The 18,403-nt window shown below is 45.6% G+C and overlaps 1 protein-coding gene across 5 annotated transcripts in view; it reads left to right on the top strand.

Annotated features, from left to right (window-relative positions):
• Positions 1–14,198: 14,198 nt before the first annotated feature.
• The window catches only part of ANKDD1A (ankyrin repeat and death domain containing 1A), a 37,533-nt gene continuing 33,328 nt past the window's right edge, over positions 14,199–18,403 (top strand). Inside the window, exon 1 of one of the 5 annotated variants that reach the window (XM_083184293.1) lies at positions 14,199–14,308. Coding sequence is in view for 3 of the 5 variants with exons in the window: in XM_083184294.1 (XP_083040420.1) it covers positions 17,483–17,516 (34 nt within the window). In the remaining 2 variants the exon portion in view is untranslated. Of the gene's footprint in view, positions 14,309–17,292; positions 17,517–18,403 lie in introns of those variants that run through there. The other 4 variants (XM_083184294.1, XM_083184292.1, XM_083184291.1 and 1 more) reach the window with 4 other exon arrangements.

Genomic DNA, 18,403 nt, shown 5'->3' on the forward strand with positions numbered 1-18,403 from the left:
AGATGAATTCCCTGAGGGGTGTAGTTTGCAAAATGGGGTCACTTGTGGGGGGGTTCCACTGTATTGGTGCTTTAGGGGTCTTGCTAATGCGACATAGCACCCACCAACATTCCACCAGAATCTGTGCTGCAAAATCCAAATATCACTCCTTCCCTTCTGAGTCCTGCCATTTTTTGGTCACACATGAAGCATTGCCGTACTCGGTAGAAATTGGTGCACAGATTTTGGGGTGCTTTGTCTCCTTCATTCCTTGTGAAAATGAAAAATTTTGAGCCAGAACTGCATTTTTGTGTAAAAAATTTAATTTTTCATTTTCACTGCCCAGTTGTACCACAATTGGTGAAACCCCTGGGGGTTTGAAATGTACATTATACCCCTAGATGAATTCCCAGAGGGGTGTAGTTTGCAAAATGGGGTCACTTGTGGGGGGCTTCCACTGTATTGGTGCTTCGGGGGTCTTGCTAATGCGACATAGCACCCACCAAAATTCCACCAGAATCTGAGCTGCAAAATCCAAAAATCACTCCTTCCCTTCTGAGTCCTGCCATGCACCCAACTGGTATTTTTTGGTCACATGTGAGGCATTGCCATACTCGGGAGAAATTGGTACACAGATTTTGGGGTGCTTTTTCTCCTTCATACCTTATGAAAATGAAAAATTTTGAGCCAGAACTGCATTTTTGTGTAAAAAAATGTAATTTTTCATTTGCACAGCCCAGTTGTATCAAAATTGGTGAAACCCCGGGGGTTTGAAATGTACACTATACCCCTAGATGAATTCCCTGAGGGGTGTAGTTTGCAAAATGGGGTCACTTGTGGGGGGCTTCCACTGTATTGGTGCTTCGGGGGTCTTGCTAATGCGACATAGCACCCACCAAAATTCCACCAGAATCTGAGCTGCAAAATCCAAAAATCACTCCTTCCCTTCTGAGTCCTGCCATGCACCCAAATGGTATTTTTTGGTCACATGTGAGGCATTGCCGTACTCGGGAGAAATTGGGGCACAGATTTTGGGGTGCTTTGTCTCCTTCATTCCTTGTGAAAATTACAAATTTGGAGCCAGAACTGCATTTTTGTGTAAAAAATGTAATTTTTCATTTGCACAGCCCAGTTGTATCAAAATTGGTGAAACCCCTGGGGATTTGAAATGTACACTATACCCCTAGATGAATTCCCTGAGGGGTGTAGTTTGCACAATGGGGTCACTTGTGGGGGGGTTCCACTGTATTGGTGCTTTGGGGGTCTTGCTAATGCGACATAGCACCCACCAACATTCCACCAGAATCTGAGCTGCAAAATCCAAAAATCACTCCTTCCTTCTGAGTCCTGCCATGCACCCAAATGGTATTTTTTGGTCACATGTGAGGCATTGCCGTACTCGGGAGAAATTGGGGCACAGATTTTGGGGTGCTTTGTCTCCTTCATTCCTTGTGAAAATGACAAATTTGGAGCCAGAACTGCATTTTTGTGTAAAAAATGTAATTTTTCATTTGCACAGCCCAGTTGTATCAAAATTGGTGAAACCCCTGGGGGTTTGAAATGTACACTATACCCCTAGATGAATTCCCTGAGGGGTGTAGTTTGCAAAATGGGGTCACTTGTGGGGGGGTTCCACTGTATTGGTGCTACGGGGGTCTTGCTAATGCGACATAGCACCCACCAACATTCCACCAGAATCTGAGCTGCAAAATCCAAAAATCACTCCTTCCCTTCTGAGTCCTGCCATGCACCCAAATGGTATTTTTTGGTCACATGTGAGGCATTGCCGTACTCGGGAGAAATTGGGGCATAGATTTTGGGGTGCTTTGTCTCCTTCATTCCTTGTGAAAATGACAAATTTGGAGCCAGAACTGCATTTTTGTGTAAAAAATGTAATTTTTCATTTGCACAGCCCAGTTGTATCAAAATTGGTGAAACCCCTGGGGGTTTGAAATGTACACTATACCCCTAGATGAATTCCCTGAGGGGTGTAGTTTGCAAAATGGGGTCACTTGTGGGGGGGTTCCTAACTTTTAGCATCTTATGGTGCCTAGAAACCTACATGGTGCCTAAAAAATAATCTCATAAAAAGGAGGCTCCAAAATCAAGTAGGTGCTCCTTCTATTATGAAGCCTGTGGTTTGGTCAACGTGCACACTAGGGCCACATATAGGATATTTATGAAAACAAAAGCATTGGGGGAATCAATTTTTAGTCACATTTCTCTAATAAAATCTACTGTGTTCCTTAGAAAAATGTATTAAAATTGCAAATCTGCAAAAAAAATGAAATTTTGAAATTTCACCTACACTTTGTTTTAATTCCTGTGAAACACCTAAAGGGTTAACAAACTTCCAAAATGCTGTTTTGAATACTGTGAGGGGTGCAGTTTTTGAAATGGCATCATTTATGGGGGTGTCTCACATACAAGTCCCTCAAAGTCACATCAGAACTGAACTGGTCCCTAAAAAAATCAGTGTTTGAAATTTTCTTGAAAATTTGAGAATTTGCTATTCATATTTTAAGCCTCCTAGTGTCCAAAAAAATTAAAAGGATGTTGAAATAATGATGGAAATATAAAGTAGACATATGGTCTATGTTAGTTATTAACTATTTTGAGTGGTATGATTATTTGTCTCACAAGCAGAAAATTTAACATTTTGAAAATTGCTAAATTTTCCATTTTTTTTGCGACATTTTGGTATTTTTCACAAAAAACCACAGACTGTATCGACCCAAATTTACCACTAACTTGAAGTACAATGTGTCACGAGAAAACAATCTCAAAATCACTGGGATAAGTAAAAGCAAAAAAAAGTTATCCCCACATAAAGTGATACATGTCAGATTTGAAAAAAAGGGCTGTCAGGAAGGCAAAAACAGGCTGCGGCGGGAAGGGGTTAAAGCTATTCCATACCTCCCAACGGTCCCGATTACAGTGAGACAGTTCTGCTGTTTGGAGACTGCCCTGCTGTCCCTCCCACGGGTGGCAGTGTCCAGCAGGCGGGGGGGAAGTTGAGGCGGAGCAGGAGATCACCGCTGCTCTGCTATTCTGTTGCGGACTATACATAAAGCATGTATTTGTTGAATAATCTCCTCTGGCCTGTTTTCCATCCTCCTATTTATTCTGTCACACATAACTCCTTTTAAATGATCATTGTTATTCTCAGCAATAAGAGATTGTTCGGACAAATAAATAATACCATGTTGTTTTGTTGCTTACTTATTACTAGAGAGGAGTTGGTTCCTAGAGACCTGAAACCCCCCCCCCCCCCTCCCCCCGACAACTTAACTGATCCAAAGCTCGATCCGCTCGATCCTTGGCACCATTTTCTGGATCCAGTTGGGGCCAAACCCCATCATCCCGCTGTTGGATTCTTGTGAGACGTGGACTCTATATAAGTCCAGGTGATCAGCGCCATCTTCATTCCTGCAGTTGAATACACACATCACAGACGTGCACACATTTGTTTTCCTTAATTTTTTGGACTTTTACATAATTTACCATACAAGTGAACTCCAACTGGGAAGCATGAGGAGCGAAATGAACCATGAACCATGAAACAATTCAGACCTGATCACTGGGCTTCTAATTTTTGGAGCCCTGCGATCCTGCCAGAATGAGATCTCGCCCCGTGCAAGCCTGCGATTTGCTTTGCAGGACTTGCGAATAGTAGCTGGATGGGCCATTAGCTGCAAATCCATGCTCAAGCCGCTTGCCATCTAATGGTTTTCCAGTGTGTAGCCCAGGACCTACTCAGGGGCTGCAATCAAGGGCCAGAGCTGACATCACACGACCTCTTCAAATGTCTGTGTTTTTCCTGACACTGCCATAAAATGGCCGGTCACCACCCCAAACGTCAGCTTCCTGTCAATCAACTTGTGTACGGCCAGCGATAAAAAAGTAGCAGGATTCTATGGCAGGACTGCCTCGCACATGCATGCTATGAGCAGCATGCATGTGCAGTCTATCGATACTGCCCGGCCTGCGAACTTACAGTCGTGTGATCATTTCTGAATTAGTCCTAGTCCACTGCACTGTTGACAAAAAACTGAAAAATGCGTGTCGACCTTTTCCTCAGTGTCGACCATGTACATGTCAAAGTTTTGAAGAGGAACTAGACATTGTCGACCTGCTGTACTACACCCAGTGTGAATTCTTAAATGAAGTACAGTATGTTACAGAAATTGAAAAACTGATGAAGGCGCCATCTAGTGCCGTTAGAGGGACATTGAAAGTGTTGCACACTGTACATCCATCTGTAACAAGGATATCATTATTAGTTGGATATTAACTTCTAAGGCTATAGCAAAAAGGGGTTGGGTGGAGTGTATACATTATTATTATTATTATCCTTTATTTATATGGTGCCACAAAGGACCCACAGCGCCCAATTTCAGAGTACATAAACGAATAAGCAAAACAGTGACTTACAGATGAATACAATAGAGGACAACTACATGGTACATAACTATAGCTGCATCTGCAGAGAACACTGGAATAAGTATCATGGTAGTAGAAAACCGCAGGATTTGGTGTAATCGAAGACACACAGTACACACCAGGCCACCCGCGGCACGCCCAATATCCTTAACAATACCAGGCTGTGCTGCGAGTGGATGATTTTCTTCATACACACTACATGATATTCTAGACAATATCGTCTGGTGACGTCACCCAAAGCCGCTGAACATGCAGGTTATTTGCTACATTGACATAATTGACCTGCATCCTGAACGATATTGAACACTACACATTTTTATTTTTTTTAAAGATATCGTTCAGAGGAGCCTTTTTGAGCGATATCTTTAAAAAAATCATGTAGTGTATAGGGAGGAAAGCACATTTTGAGAAGAGGTGCATAGCTTACAATCTATATGGTCCTATAGATTGAAAGCTTGCGAGCAGGGCCCTCCTACCTCTATGTCGGTTTGTATCTACCCAGTTTGTATAATCACTGTTGTTTCCAATTGTAAAGTGCAACGGAATATGCTGCGCTATATAAGAAACTGTAAATAATAATAATAGGATAGAAGCAGTATCAGTGCACATAACATGCGCTGATACCCCTTCTCCCCCATAACGATCTTTCATACATCTGCCCCAATGTGTATAAGGGGCTCTACCTGGCATAATGTGTGTAATAGGCTGCACCAGGTGTAATGTGTATAAAGGGCTGTACCTGACATAAGGTGTTCGAGGGTAACTCACTCCCAGGTGCCACATAGAGTCCCATACATGTACAAGTGACTTGTACTGAGTGGCCAGAAGCTAGGGTAGACTACAATTTTATCTTTGGCCCCCAACCAAAAATATGTTCTGACGCCCATGTATGAGAGGAAAAATATTTAGTTCTGTAGAGAAGTGATTCCAAGAAGCAATTCCTGCAACATATAGAACAGTGGAAGTGATACTAAGCAGTCAAATGCAGAACAAGATAAGTTACACTGAGCATAGCATCACAGAGAATAGCAGATCAGCTATATAAGGAAGCAGCGTGGTTGCTAGGCTGCACCACTAACGACGTCTCTAGTTGTCATATCATTGTACATAATATAATCTGGGCACTGATGGTTAAACACTAGTCTTATTATCAAACAGAAAATCATGCATATGCACAGGCATGCTATTAAATTCTATGAGCAATTACAGGTGCGCAAGGCAGCGTGCCACGATCTGTATACCTTTGCTTAAATACACATTATGGCAACAATGAGCGTGGCTACAGCTGTACTTTACATTAGGCATTTCCAATCTTGGTCCTCAAGGTACAATAACAGTCCAGGCTTTAGTAATATCCATGCTAGAGCACAGCTGCCTTAATAAGTACCTCAGCTATATTCAGAGGCAGACTGGGCTGTGGGGCAGGGTGCCATCTGCCCCACGGGCCACTAAATTTTTAGATATCCAGGGTCGCAGCTGCAGTTACAGTACATATAAGTGCCAGATAGTGATGATTGATACAGCATCCGCCGGGTTCAGTCTGTGCAGCAATACAACAGGAGGCAGCATCTTGTTGCTCCGCCTCCCTGAGCATCTCCCTCACAGATGAATCTATATAACAGTCAGACACGCGGTTGATTGGCCGCACCACTGTGGGATTGAAGGCAGCCATGTTGGAGACCAAGGTTTCACCAATCCCCTGCCAGGGGTTTCTCCAGCCAATCCAGTGTGTCTTTCCCTGATAAAAGGGTTCTGGCCCATGTCTCCCTGCAAGTGCTTCAGTCTACCTCCTGGAGAGTGGTTCAGTGGCTTTGCGCTCCACAGTGTTACTGCCTAACCTGCTGATGCTCCTGTCCAGTGTTCTTTCAAGGTATCAGTGCTGCAGTGACCCACCAGCATGCTGCAGGGGATCCAACTCTCTCCTGTTGGGATTACCTTCCAAGTGCTTCACAGTTACCGTCCACGTTCTGCAGTGACTTTCAGCAGTATCCAAGGTACCACAGGTATTCACAGTTGTCTCCAAAGTACTGCAGTGCTTCACAGTTGTCTGCGAAGTCCTGCAGTTATTCAAAATCGTCCCCAGAGTCTTACAGTTGTTCACGGTCGTGTCCAAGTGCTAAAGTTGTTCTCAGTCGTGTCAAAGTGCCACAGTTGATTACAGTCCTGTTAAAGTGCTACAGTCATTCACAGTTGTGTTAAAGTGCTACAGTTGTTCACAATCATATCCAAGTGCTACAGTTGTTCACAGTTGTACCCAAGTGCCGCAGTTACTCACAATTGTCTCCAAACTGCTACAGTTGTTCATAGTCTTGTTCAAGTGCTACAGTTGTTCACAGTTGTGTCTAAGTACTCCAAGTCTTCACAGTTATCCACAGTCATCTCCAAGTCTGCACGGTTATTAACAGTCATCTCCAAGTCTTCACAGTTATCTCCAAGTCTGCACAGTTATCCACAGTCATCTTCAAGTCTTCACAGTTCTTTACAGTTATCTCCAAGTCTGCACAGTTATCCACAATCATCTCCAAATCTTCACAGTTGTCTCCAAGTCTTCACAGTTATCCACAGCTATTTACAAATTCTTTACAGGGGTCTCAAAAGTTCTTCAATCAGCTTCAAGTCTTTGCAGTTTCCTTCAAGGTCCTCACCATCATCTACAGCTTCTTACAGTGGTCTCCAAATCTTCCAGTCACATCCAGCCTCTTTACAGTTGTTATCTCAGCTCTATGCAACAGTTCATCCATTGTTATATGAACTACTAATGTTATTACTATTGCCTTATTCTCTGCATTACCAGTATTTGTTGCTTGGTCTACTTCAGTTAATTCAGTGACTGTATTGCAAGACCTAATTATTAAAAATTCTCGATCTTACTCAACTTCTCCTCCATTTATCTTTTACACTCTACCACGTGTTCCCGGCATCATGGATGTAAACAAAGCCGCATTTACGGTAATTGGAAACACACGTGGCAGTGCTTCAAACAGAGAGGCATTCGGCCTCTCATACACATAGGACACTACACTTCCATTTTCGGAGATACATAAAGGCGGGACATCCGGTTAAAGATGGCGGACATATGACTATGATTGGCTTATATCCTGTGAGTTTTGCGGCTATTTCACTTCCGGATTCAGGGCACTTCTGAAATAGCTCCACCTTGAAAAAGACGTCCGTTTTGACGTCAAAACATGTCGGAGGAGCTGTGAGGAAATCAGACTACCGGAACTCAGGGAGGACCACATACGGATATATGAACACCCGGGTTTCATCAGAAAAACATCTACTGTTTGTGATATCCATACTCTAAGTGTGGTATGAGTTTTACCTCATTATTTTCATTTTTATTCCATTTTATTTTGTGTGCTGTGTTTTAATAAATTTTATTTGATAAAGTTTTCTTTTTGCTTCCATATATCTTATGAAAACCTGAAAGAAACCTTGATGTGTTTGGCTACTACAATCATTCAGTAAGCAGGAGTGTGAGCACCATCCTCTGTATACTATCCAATGATATAAAGGTGATGGTTGTGGAACACATTTGAAAGATACCTTGACAGGTTTCAACATGTCCTTATCTATGTAAGCTACATGTAAGCATTGTTGCTACATTCACACTCGGGGTATGACAATAATTTGGAGATCATGGAACACATTTGAATGATACCTTTATAAGCTTCAACATGTCCTTGCTTATGTAAGCCACATGTAAGCCTTATCATATTCACACTAGGAGTGCTATAATAAATTGGAGAGAGACATCCATCTCCTCTTGTTTTTTGCACTTGTCGATGGTGAATACTAAAAGATTCAGTTCAATATTCCTATTCGATATTATCCTTTGGTTTGCATGTACCTTGATTTCCACATGTGAGAGAGATACTTTGAAGGATCCAACCAACCTTTGGAACTATCTTTTGCTTTTCTGGAATAGAATATTTTAAGTGTTGACTTCAGCGCAAGATACCCCCAACTATACAGCTTCCTTTTCTACATAGTTATATTTTTAGTTGTATTTTCAGATGGATTATGGACGATCCTGGTTGTACCCATTCATACAGTGGACCTTCCATAATCGGGGATCTCAGTAAATTTCCCCATACATCAGCTGCTAGAATATAGGTGACCTTTAGGACTATGTTTAATTGTTGCACATCAGTTACTGCTGACATCACACAGCTACTTACACAGCCGCTGAAATCATCAGATCTCAGATAGACTTCTAACTGAAGGTCACAGCTTGTGATGTTGCTAATTTTTTTTTCTTCAAAAGCCCTTTTCTTCTATAACATGGGTCCTATTAGGAGAAAGAAAGTTAAGGAGAAAACATGGAGATATAAAGGTAATAAAATACAGAAGAGAAGGAAATAGAGTAGGAAAAGAAAGCAGGCAGTGAGAGAGGTGAGAAGAAGTGCATTGGTTTCAGGTGTAAAGAGAGGCTGGGAAGGATTTATAACAAAGAAAAGTGGTCAGTTCCTAAAATCATATAGCAAATGTTTCAGAGTTTGGCAAGTGAGACACAGGAGAAACATGGCCATTGCTAAAGATCCAGGGGAAGGATGCAGTCATTGGGCTGGCCAGACCAACTTGTCAGAGAAAAAGACGTATGAAAAGAAGTCACAAAAAGCAGCTATACAGGCACAAAATTTCTCAAAGAGAAAAAGAGTCAACTTATAGCTGCAATTGGCAGAGGACAACCAGACATCCTACCAGGTCAGCAAATAGCAGAAGAAAGCGTCACTGGCCCCTTAACAGTGGAAACCTTTATGTTCCACTCGCTACTTGTAGAGGGAAGTTACGCCAAAGATGCCCACTAAAGATGATGTCCGTAAAGGAAAGGGTGTCAATTAAGATCCTAAAGAAAAGAGCACTAATTGAAAGTGCAAAGAGAGAATTAGTGAAACGTGTCAGGTATTTCAGTTGACACACGAGAGACCTTTCCTTTACCCATGGACAAACAGCGTTCCATGCAAACCGCTATTTTTACTATGTAATAGGGCTGGCTGCTGGAGGGGACCTCTTACATTTTGAGTTAAAGAACATTCTGGACCCATAGGCAATACACTTTATTGCAGCAGAACTGGTCTGTGGATTGTAGTTCATGCATCCCAGAGGAATAATACACAGAGACCTAAAACCATAGAACATTTTTCTGACCACTTGTGGACATGTAAAGATCACAGACTTTTGTATAGCTGTGTTGAATGTATATGGAGAAACCAACGCCAATGTAATTGCTGAGACACATGGCTATATGGCTCCAGAGATTTCAGTAGGTGCATCTTTCAGTGCAGGTGTGGACTGGTCCACATTTGGTATTATACTATATATGTTCCACCCTACGAAAGCACCCTTTTCCTGGAAGGAGGACAGAAGAGAAGGACAGCAATTCTGGAATGACTAATCTTGCAACAAAGGACATTATATCCAAACTCCTGTGCAAGGACCAGACCCTCTGGCTCAGGGTTAATGACAATGTGCAAGAACATCCTCTCTTTTCTTCAATTATCAGGGAAAACATAGAGACTGGAAAAACATCATCTCCATACAAGCTATGCATGTACGACATCAATATAGATCACCAACGTCCTGATCCTACAGTGAGGCTTTCAAAGAACCAATTCCTGCCATGGACCAAAGCCTCTTTCAGTAGCGCACGCAGGGGGGGTTTCCGAGTACCCAGAAACCCCCCCAGAAGTCTAAGGGCCCTAGTCTGAAAGCTGAGGATCCCCTCTTTTCATGGATACAAGAATTTTAAAAATCGGCCCTTGGGAACCGGAGATATCTGACTTCAAAGCAGTGGTCCCCATCCAAGCCTGTTAATTGCTCTTCCCAGTCAGATATTTCAGGTTCTGTCTGACTTAGAGTTTTTCTGAGGGTATATTCCAAAATCTGGGACTCTGCTTCTTTGAAGGACACTAGTAGCTTGTCTCTACTGTTCCCAGAACCAGAGATATCACCCTTCCAGCAGCTGGTTACTGCTCCAGCTCCACACACCTGGTATGTAGTTTTATATCCTCATTGGCAGATTGCTCTGCCTACTGAACTCTGATCCCCTAGTCCCCAATACCATTTGGTAGGTGGGATTCTCTAGTTTTTAATTCCATTACAATCTAAGAAATCTATTTCCGGGAACTGGAGATATCTGCAGTCAAGCAAGCTGTCCTCCCACCAGAAAATTATGAATAATAAGTCCACTCCACTATACACCCCTCCTCTGCGTATTAAACATCCTCTACCACCCTGGAAGTTATGTATCAGGGCCCCTTCATTCAGCCCAATGCCCCCTTCTCCCACCCCATCTCCCACCAACTGTGCAGTAAAGGGGTAATTAGTGGAAATTACTGATCCAGGCCCTACATGCTGAGCGGTTGATATAATACCCCCTACCACCTGTGGGACATCAAAGCTTCCCCCACCCCTACCGCTGGAGGATCGGTAGGGGCCCCAATACATTGCTATGCCCAGGGGCCTACACTGCTGTTGATGCCCCTGTATGTATATATATATATATATATTTGTTTTTATTATTATTATTTATATACATTTGGTCTATCTATAATACTTTAACTGACCCGGCATATACTGAGTCACCTAAGTGTCCATTTCCGTGCTTTGCTCCGCCCCTCTGGAAACCCCTTCTGAAAATCCTGCGTTTGCCACTGTCTTTGCTGACATTTAATTTGTTTGCCCTAAATGGGGTGAAACATATCATATTGTGCCAATGGAGCTATATACTACGAGGCTGTATTGAAAAGTAATGCCTCCATGGCTATAACTTTTTTATTTGGGAACACATTTGAACACTTTTTTTTGTATATGATAACTGAGTATATCCTCTATACAATGCACTATTCACTTTTCAATGTAGTCCCCATCCCTTTCCACGTATGTGAGCCAACACTTGACGAGTCAGGCAAAACCGTCGGAGAAGAAAGCTGGTGGTTGTTGTCGACACCAGGACCAAACAGCAGCTTTCACTGTGTCATTAGAGTTGAAGTGTTGACCCTTAAGGTGCTCTTTCATCTTTGGGGAGAGGTGAAAGTCGCAGTGCGCAAGGTCGGTGCTGGGCGGTCTCAGGACCTGCTCCCGATGAAGCTGGGAGATCTATCTCCGGGAAACGTGTAGAGCTATTTTATCCCTATTTTGACACTTCAAACTCCTGAGGATTGCCTACATAACCATCTTTACTGGATAAAGGACATGCCATCTCTTATATGGTCAATTTCCATCTCAAGCATAAAAAGAGGACCAGCGGAATCTACTAAACAAATCACTCAGGTTTACCGGATATCCCTTCAGAAATCACTTGTAGCCACGGCATTCTACATCTGGGACACGGACACCTGGTAAAAGAAAAGAAACAAAAACCTTTTTTTGCCTTATTAATAGAGATGACCAATCCAGTCACTATAAATGCATCCTGGATATAGGAGTAACTACTGTATATTGGATCATAGGTTAATATCAATTAACATAATTTATAGTTTTTGTTGATTTTTAACATGTCCTATTAATTGTGTAATAAATAAATATTTTATTGGAAAGAACTGTCATATATGTTTAATTTCATATAATTTTAAAAACATAGCCAGTGCTGGTTCTTTTTTCTTTTATCTATTGTACTGTTAAGAGGGACCAGCTGCAGCAAGCAGCTCACCTTAACACATACAGTATTATGCAATTCAGGTGTGAACCTGGAAGTAAAGTGATTAAGTTATTGGGGTTTTTACCGCATTTTGATATGCAGGAAAACCCACCCGCCTATGGGCTTCTTATTGCGACCCACGATGCCCCGCACCGACCTCTGCAACAATGCAAACCACCTCCTCCTCACCAAAGTCCTGGCAGCACAGTGCTGCCGAAACCAGTGACCTCATCCTCCCTAGCCCCGACATCCCCTTCCAGGTGCAGGGAGGAGGAGGAGGCGGATCCCACCCGCAGCAGCAACAGCTGGGTAAGGGAGGAGGGGGAGCCGCCAGGGACCAGCTGTCCCATTGCCTGCGTAATGCAAAGGGCAGCTCCTAATGTAAGAGCTGTCGCTTGCTATAATAAATCGCTTTGGATCGCATTGATATATCGGCCGATATCGCATCTGATATATCGGCCGATATCGCATCCGATATATCGGGCGCCGTGAAACTACACAAGTACCTAATAAGGCATTGGTGAGACCACACTTGCAATACTGTGTTCAGTTCTGGGCACCGCACCTTAAAAAGGACATAATGAATTGGAACAGGTACAGAGAAGGCCGACTAAGCTAGTAAAATGTCTCAAATCACTACAATACAAAAATAGGTTAACCAGGCTGAATATGTATTTACAGGAGAAACGGAGGTTGAGAGGTGATATGATCAGTATGTTCAAATACAGGATTGGGAATCATATGGAACTGGGAGATGATTTGTCCACTAACAGGTCTATATTTAGGACACGCAGGCATGTACTGAGGATTGAGGAAAAGAAATTCGTACTGAATTAAGAGGAAGAGGATTCTTCACCATTAGAGCAGTACAATTCTGGAACTCATTGCCGGCAGGGGTGGTTACAGTAACTATTGTTAATGGGCGGGATTCTCTAGTAACTCCGGCTGCACCTCACCGGAATTCGCAGAGTTAATAATCGCATATGAATTAACATATGCGATTATTAATGCAAAAGCGATGGCCGGCGATGTGCTGCGGGTCCCCCCCTCCCTCCCTGAACCCTTACCCGGCTGTGTGAGGGCTCCGTTTCCTCCTCCCTGCACCTGGAAGCTGTGCAGGGAGGAGGAGATTACAGGTCCGGGCAGCACAGCAGGAGGCTGCCCAGACACAGGTGAGGGAGGGCAGCACAGATCGGCGGGGGGCACGCAGGGTGGCGGGGGACGTGAAAGGAAGCCCATAGGCGGTGGGGCTTTGCTGCATATGAAAATGCGGTAAAACCCCTGAAAACTGGGTTTTTACGGCATTTTTAGTTTGGTGAATCTCGCCGATAGTATTTAAATCAAAACAGGATACATTTTTGGCCACTAAAGGAATCCTATAGATATGACTTAGTCAAGTCAGTAGTTACAAGTCAAATAGGTTGAACTCGATGGATTAACGTCTTTTTTCAACCTTAATTACTATGTTACTATAGTACATCCCTCCTTATTCCTCTTCACAGGAACAGTGGTGGGTACTTGTTTCCTAGGGTGAATAGGGTCCCTGGGACCCGATTTTACATTGGATTCAATGTAAAATATTCCCTAGACCCCCAATTTTACAGCGTAAACCCAGAGGCGTAGCTAAGGTGGAGCCGGCGGAGCTTGTGCTCCGGGCGGCGGCACCTCGCAGTGGCGCACACAGGGGGTTTCAATTCATGTTGTGGCTGCCTGCAGCCCCCTGACTGCCCCATTCCGTCCTTCCTTAAATTGAACCCAGCGCAGCCAGTCAGTGTTATACTAGACACTGAACTAGCGCTGGCTTTCATCGCAGCTTACACACGACATCCAAACTCAGCCCGGCTACTGCCTGTGTACAGCTGTCAGAGCTTCCGCATCAGGTGGCTTCCTTTACCAAACCACCTGATGCGGAGCAGTGACAGGCAGTAGCCGGGCTGAGCTTACTGACTACCCTTGTTGGTGAGCTGCGATGAAAGCCAGCTCTAGCGCAGTGTCTATTATAACACTGGCTGTAGCTGCCTTCCAGACATGGATTAAGGGGGAGCCCAGGGGGTACTCACCCCAAGCCCCCCACCCCCAAGAGAAGGAGACACCTGGGGACACCTCCGCGGCACATACTACACTCTCACTGTGAGAGAACAGCTGCTGCTCCTCAGTGATTCATTTCCGGGTGACACAGCAGACTAGAGACAGAGCTACAGTACTGAGCAGCTACAGATCTCATCCTGTCCTCATCTGCTGGTATCTGTTTTGTTTATGTTGTTTGTGTATGCATATTTGTAAGCTATGTATGTATATATGCTGTGTATATCATATATGTGTGCTGTGTATGTATGCATGTTGTATGTATGTATGTATGTATGTATGTATGTATGTGTGTATGTATGTGTGTTATGTATGTATATATGCTGTGTGTATCATATATGTGTGCTGTGTATGTATGTTGTGTGTATGTGTGTTATGTACTGTATATATGCTGTGTGTATCATATATGTGTGCTGTGTATGTGTGTTATGTATGCATCATGCTGTGTGCCTTGTGTGTATGTCTGGTGTGTTGTGTATGTGTCTAATATGATCTTGGATCTAGGCAGTGGGGAGAGGGGGTTTAGGAACTTAAAAGAGGGGGGTTAGGGATTAGACAGTGGGGCATTAGGGTTATGTACTAGCAGTTAGGGAGGGATAGCTTGCAGGGGGGAGGGTTAGGGTTAGACAGATCATTCCTCTGTATTATATGTATTATAAATATGTGTGTGTGTTTTATATATATATATATATATATATATATATATATATATATATATACTCCAGAAGGTAATGTGTGTCACTCCAGGGTCTTTTTCAAAAAGCGATTTTATTCAAGAACCATACATCATGTGCGGCTGTGCCAACGTTTCAATGCCGCAGGGGGCATTTTCCTCAAGGCGCACTACACATGAACAAGCATGTTACAAACAGCCGCTGGTGAGCAGTAATGCATTTATACTTACATTCCTGCAGAGTCATGGCCGGCAGCCGAGTGTGGCTCGGTCTCCACTTCCGCGTACGGCTGCGTTCCCGTCCACTGACGTGCTTGTCAGGAGTGCCCGGCAACCTGACTCGTTGCCATGGTCACTCCCTGCAACAATTAGGATGCATCCCCGGCTGCCGTATCCATGCTCATGCCAGCCATGACTCTGCAGGAATGTACGGTAAGTTTAAATGCATTACCGCTTACCGCTCCCCAGCGGCTGTTTGTTACATGTTTGTTCATGTGTAGTGCGCCTTGAGGAAAATGCCCCCTGCACGTTCTTTGAAAAAGACCCTGGCATGACACACATTACCTTCTGGAGTACCCAATCATTGTGTGGACACCCGGGCACCATCACTACCGCAGGAGAGTGCCGGTTCATCCCAGCTTCTATATATATATATATATATTACACACATACATATGGCATTTGCTCCTGGGCGCCAGCACCACGCATGAAAATATGGAGGGGAGGGGGGGGGGGGCGCTGTGACATGAGCTTGCTCCGGGTGCCATGGCTTCATGCTACACCACTGCGTAAACCCCACCCCACGATTGACGTGAACCCGAAGCGTGGCGAGCGCAGCGAGCCCGCGAGGGGCGGCGGTGCGCGTCCTCCGACCTTTTCATTCCCCTACTATCCACGTCGGCGTGGAGTTGAGAATATATAGTGTGGCGAGCGCAGCGAGCCCGAAGCATGGTGAGGGTAGCGAGCCCCGCGAGGGGACGCGTATAACTTCACAGGTATGCGCGTCCCCTCGTGGGGCTCGCTGCGCTCGCCACGCTTCGGGGTCGGTGGCTCGCTGCGCTCGCCACACTATTTATTCTCAACTCCACGCCAACGTGGATAGTAGGGGAAAGAAAAGGTCGGAGGACGCGCACCGCCGCCCCTCGCGGGCCCGCCACGCTTAGGGTTCACGTCAATTGTGGGGTGACGACGGGGCCATATATAATGTGAAATGGGTCATGTTGGCCCATTTCACATTTTTTACTATGTGAGGTGGACTTAATCAAGTCCATCTCATCTTGTGCCATTATAATGGCACAAGACCGACGCGATGCTCCCGATTTCAATGTTAAAAAATATTTTAACATTGAAGCCTATGGCAAAATCGGGGGCATCGCGTCGGTCGCGTCGGGGCCAATGTTAATGGTCCCGACCGACGCGATGCCCGCGATTTTCCCTTTGACGGCAAAATGGACCTGATTTCAAAGGAAATCGGGTCCATCGCGGCCATCGTGTACCTTAACTTAAAGGTACACGATGGCCGCGATTGTGGCCGTTCTAGGAAACAAGTACCCAGTGGTGTAGCTAGGTGCCACAGTGCCTGGAGCCAGGGCATGTTTCGCACCAGTCTCACAGGTCCCGAGACAGAGGCTGACCCTGGGAATATGCAGCTTCGCACAGGTGCTCTTCGTTGTCCCGGGATCTCCCCTCTGGTCTTTCACTGCGCATGCGCCGGCTAGGGATGCCGGTGCTAGGGATGCAGCGCAATGACGTTGTGACGTCATGGCGCCGCGTCCCCGGCACTGGAGTCGCAAACCGGCACATGCACAGTTTATGGCGGTACGGGGTACTGATGCCAGGCTGAGCGGGGAGCCGGCAAGCAGGGCGGGGGAGCCGGTGGCAGAGTACACGGCACCAGCGCCCGGTGACATTTCGGCGCCTGGAGCGTGTGCTCCGCCCTAGCTACGCCTCTGCACAGGAAAATGCTCTTGTCGGTGGATCTGCTCCTTCATAAATAACCCTGATAAAGTATTTCTATTTGCCACCGCAATAATATGCTGATAAGGAAAGTTAACTTTTTTGGGCCACAAATTTTAATTAGTAACTCTAAAGTACCTACAAATATATGCTACATATTGTAGAACAACTAACCGCAAACATGCTGAACCCTATACAAGTAATACTAAAAACAAGCTAAGAACATACATACATAAGAGCTGTGCAGAATGAGCATATGATGACACGGATGTGTAAAGGTGCAGGAGAGCCCTGTATGAGGTGCATTGCTGCTGTCCCTCTACTGGCCAATGCCTGCAGCAGGGACCTGCATGTGCCTGAAACCTGCATATTACAGCAAAATACAGTATTCTTATCCCTATAGAAAGGTTCAGTGACAGCAGCATGCACAGTAGCTGGAGGTAGGCTGCCAGCCAGCCAGCACCACTCTCCTCCTCCCATCCCTCCCTCTCCTTATATCCCCCTGCTGTCTTTGGCTCCCCTCATCCCTCCCTCCTCCTCCTTCTCCTCTCCCGGCATCTGCCCCCCCCAGTGACGTCGCTGGCCGGCAGGCTCCTGCGCACTGATTGCTGCCGTCTCCCTGCCAGAGGGCGCAGGCTGCCCCGGTGCGCGTTGGGTGAGGGTCGGCGGCGGGATGCAGCTGAACTGAGGGCGGCTCCGGGATGGAGAGCGCGCTGCTGTGCGATGATGAGATCTGTAAGTAGCGCTGCCCCTGGACTCCTGCGCTTACTGCAAGGGCTGCCGCTGATGCGTCTACGCTGTGCATATGTGCACCATAGGGAGCACTGCACACAGAATAGGGAACGCTGCACTCACCATAGGGAAGGCTGCACACACCATAGGGAACACCGAATACACCATAGAGAATGCTGCCCACACCATAGGGAACACTGCCCACACCATAGGGAACGCTCTCTACGTTTCATAGGGAACGCTGCCCTGGCACTGTAGGGAACAGTGCCCACGTGCCATAGGAAACACTGCCAATACCGTAGGGAATGCTGTCCACACTCCATAGGGAACGCTGCCCACGTGCCATGGGGAACACTGCCCACGTGCCTTGGTGAACGTTTCCCACCTGCCATAGGGAACACTGCTCACACCGTAGGGAATGCTGCCCACACACCGTAGGGAACGCTGGCCAGGTGCCATATGGAATGATGCTCAGGCGCCATAGGGAATGCTGCTCAACTCACACCGTAGAGATTGCTGCCCACATGCCGTGGGGGACGCTGCACACACCATAGGTAGCGCTCCCCACGTGCTGTAGGGAACTCTGTCCACATCGTAGGGAACGCTGCCCAGGCGCCATAGGGAACGCTGCCCACACCGTAGGGAATGCTGCCCACACACCGTAGGGAATGCTGGCCAGGTGCCATATGGAATGATGCTCAGGCGCCATAGGGAATGCTGCCCACACTGTAGGGAATTCTGCCCACGTGCCATAGGGAACACTGCTCACACCGTAGAGAATGCTGCCCACTTGCCGTGGGGAACGCTGCACACACCATAGGTAGCGCTCCCCATGTGCTGTAGGGAATGCTGTCCACATCGTAGGGAACGCTGCCCAGGCGCCATAGGGA

This window comes from Crinia signifera, chromosome 4 (assembly GCF_055691185.1).
Source record: "Crinia signifera chromosome 4, ASM5569118v1, whole genome shotgun sequence".
Taxonomy (NCBI): domain Eukaryota; kingdom Metazoa; phylum Chordata; class Amphibia; order Anura; family Myobatrachidae; genus Crinia; species Crinia signifera.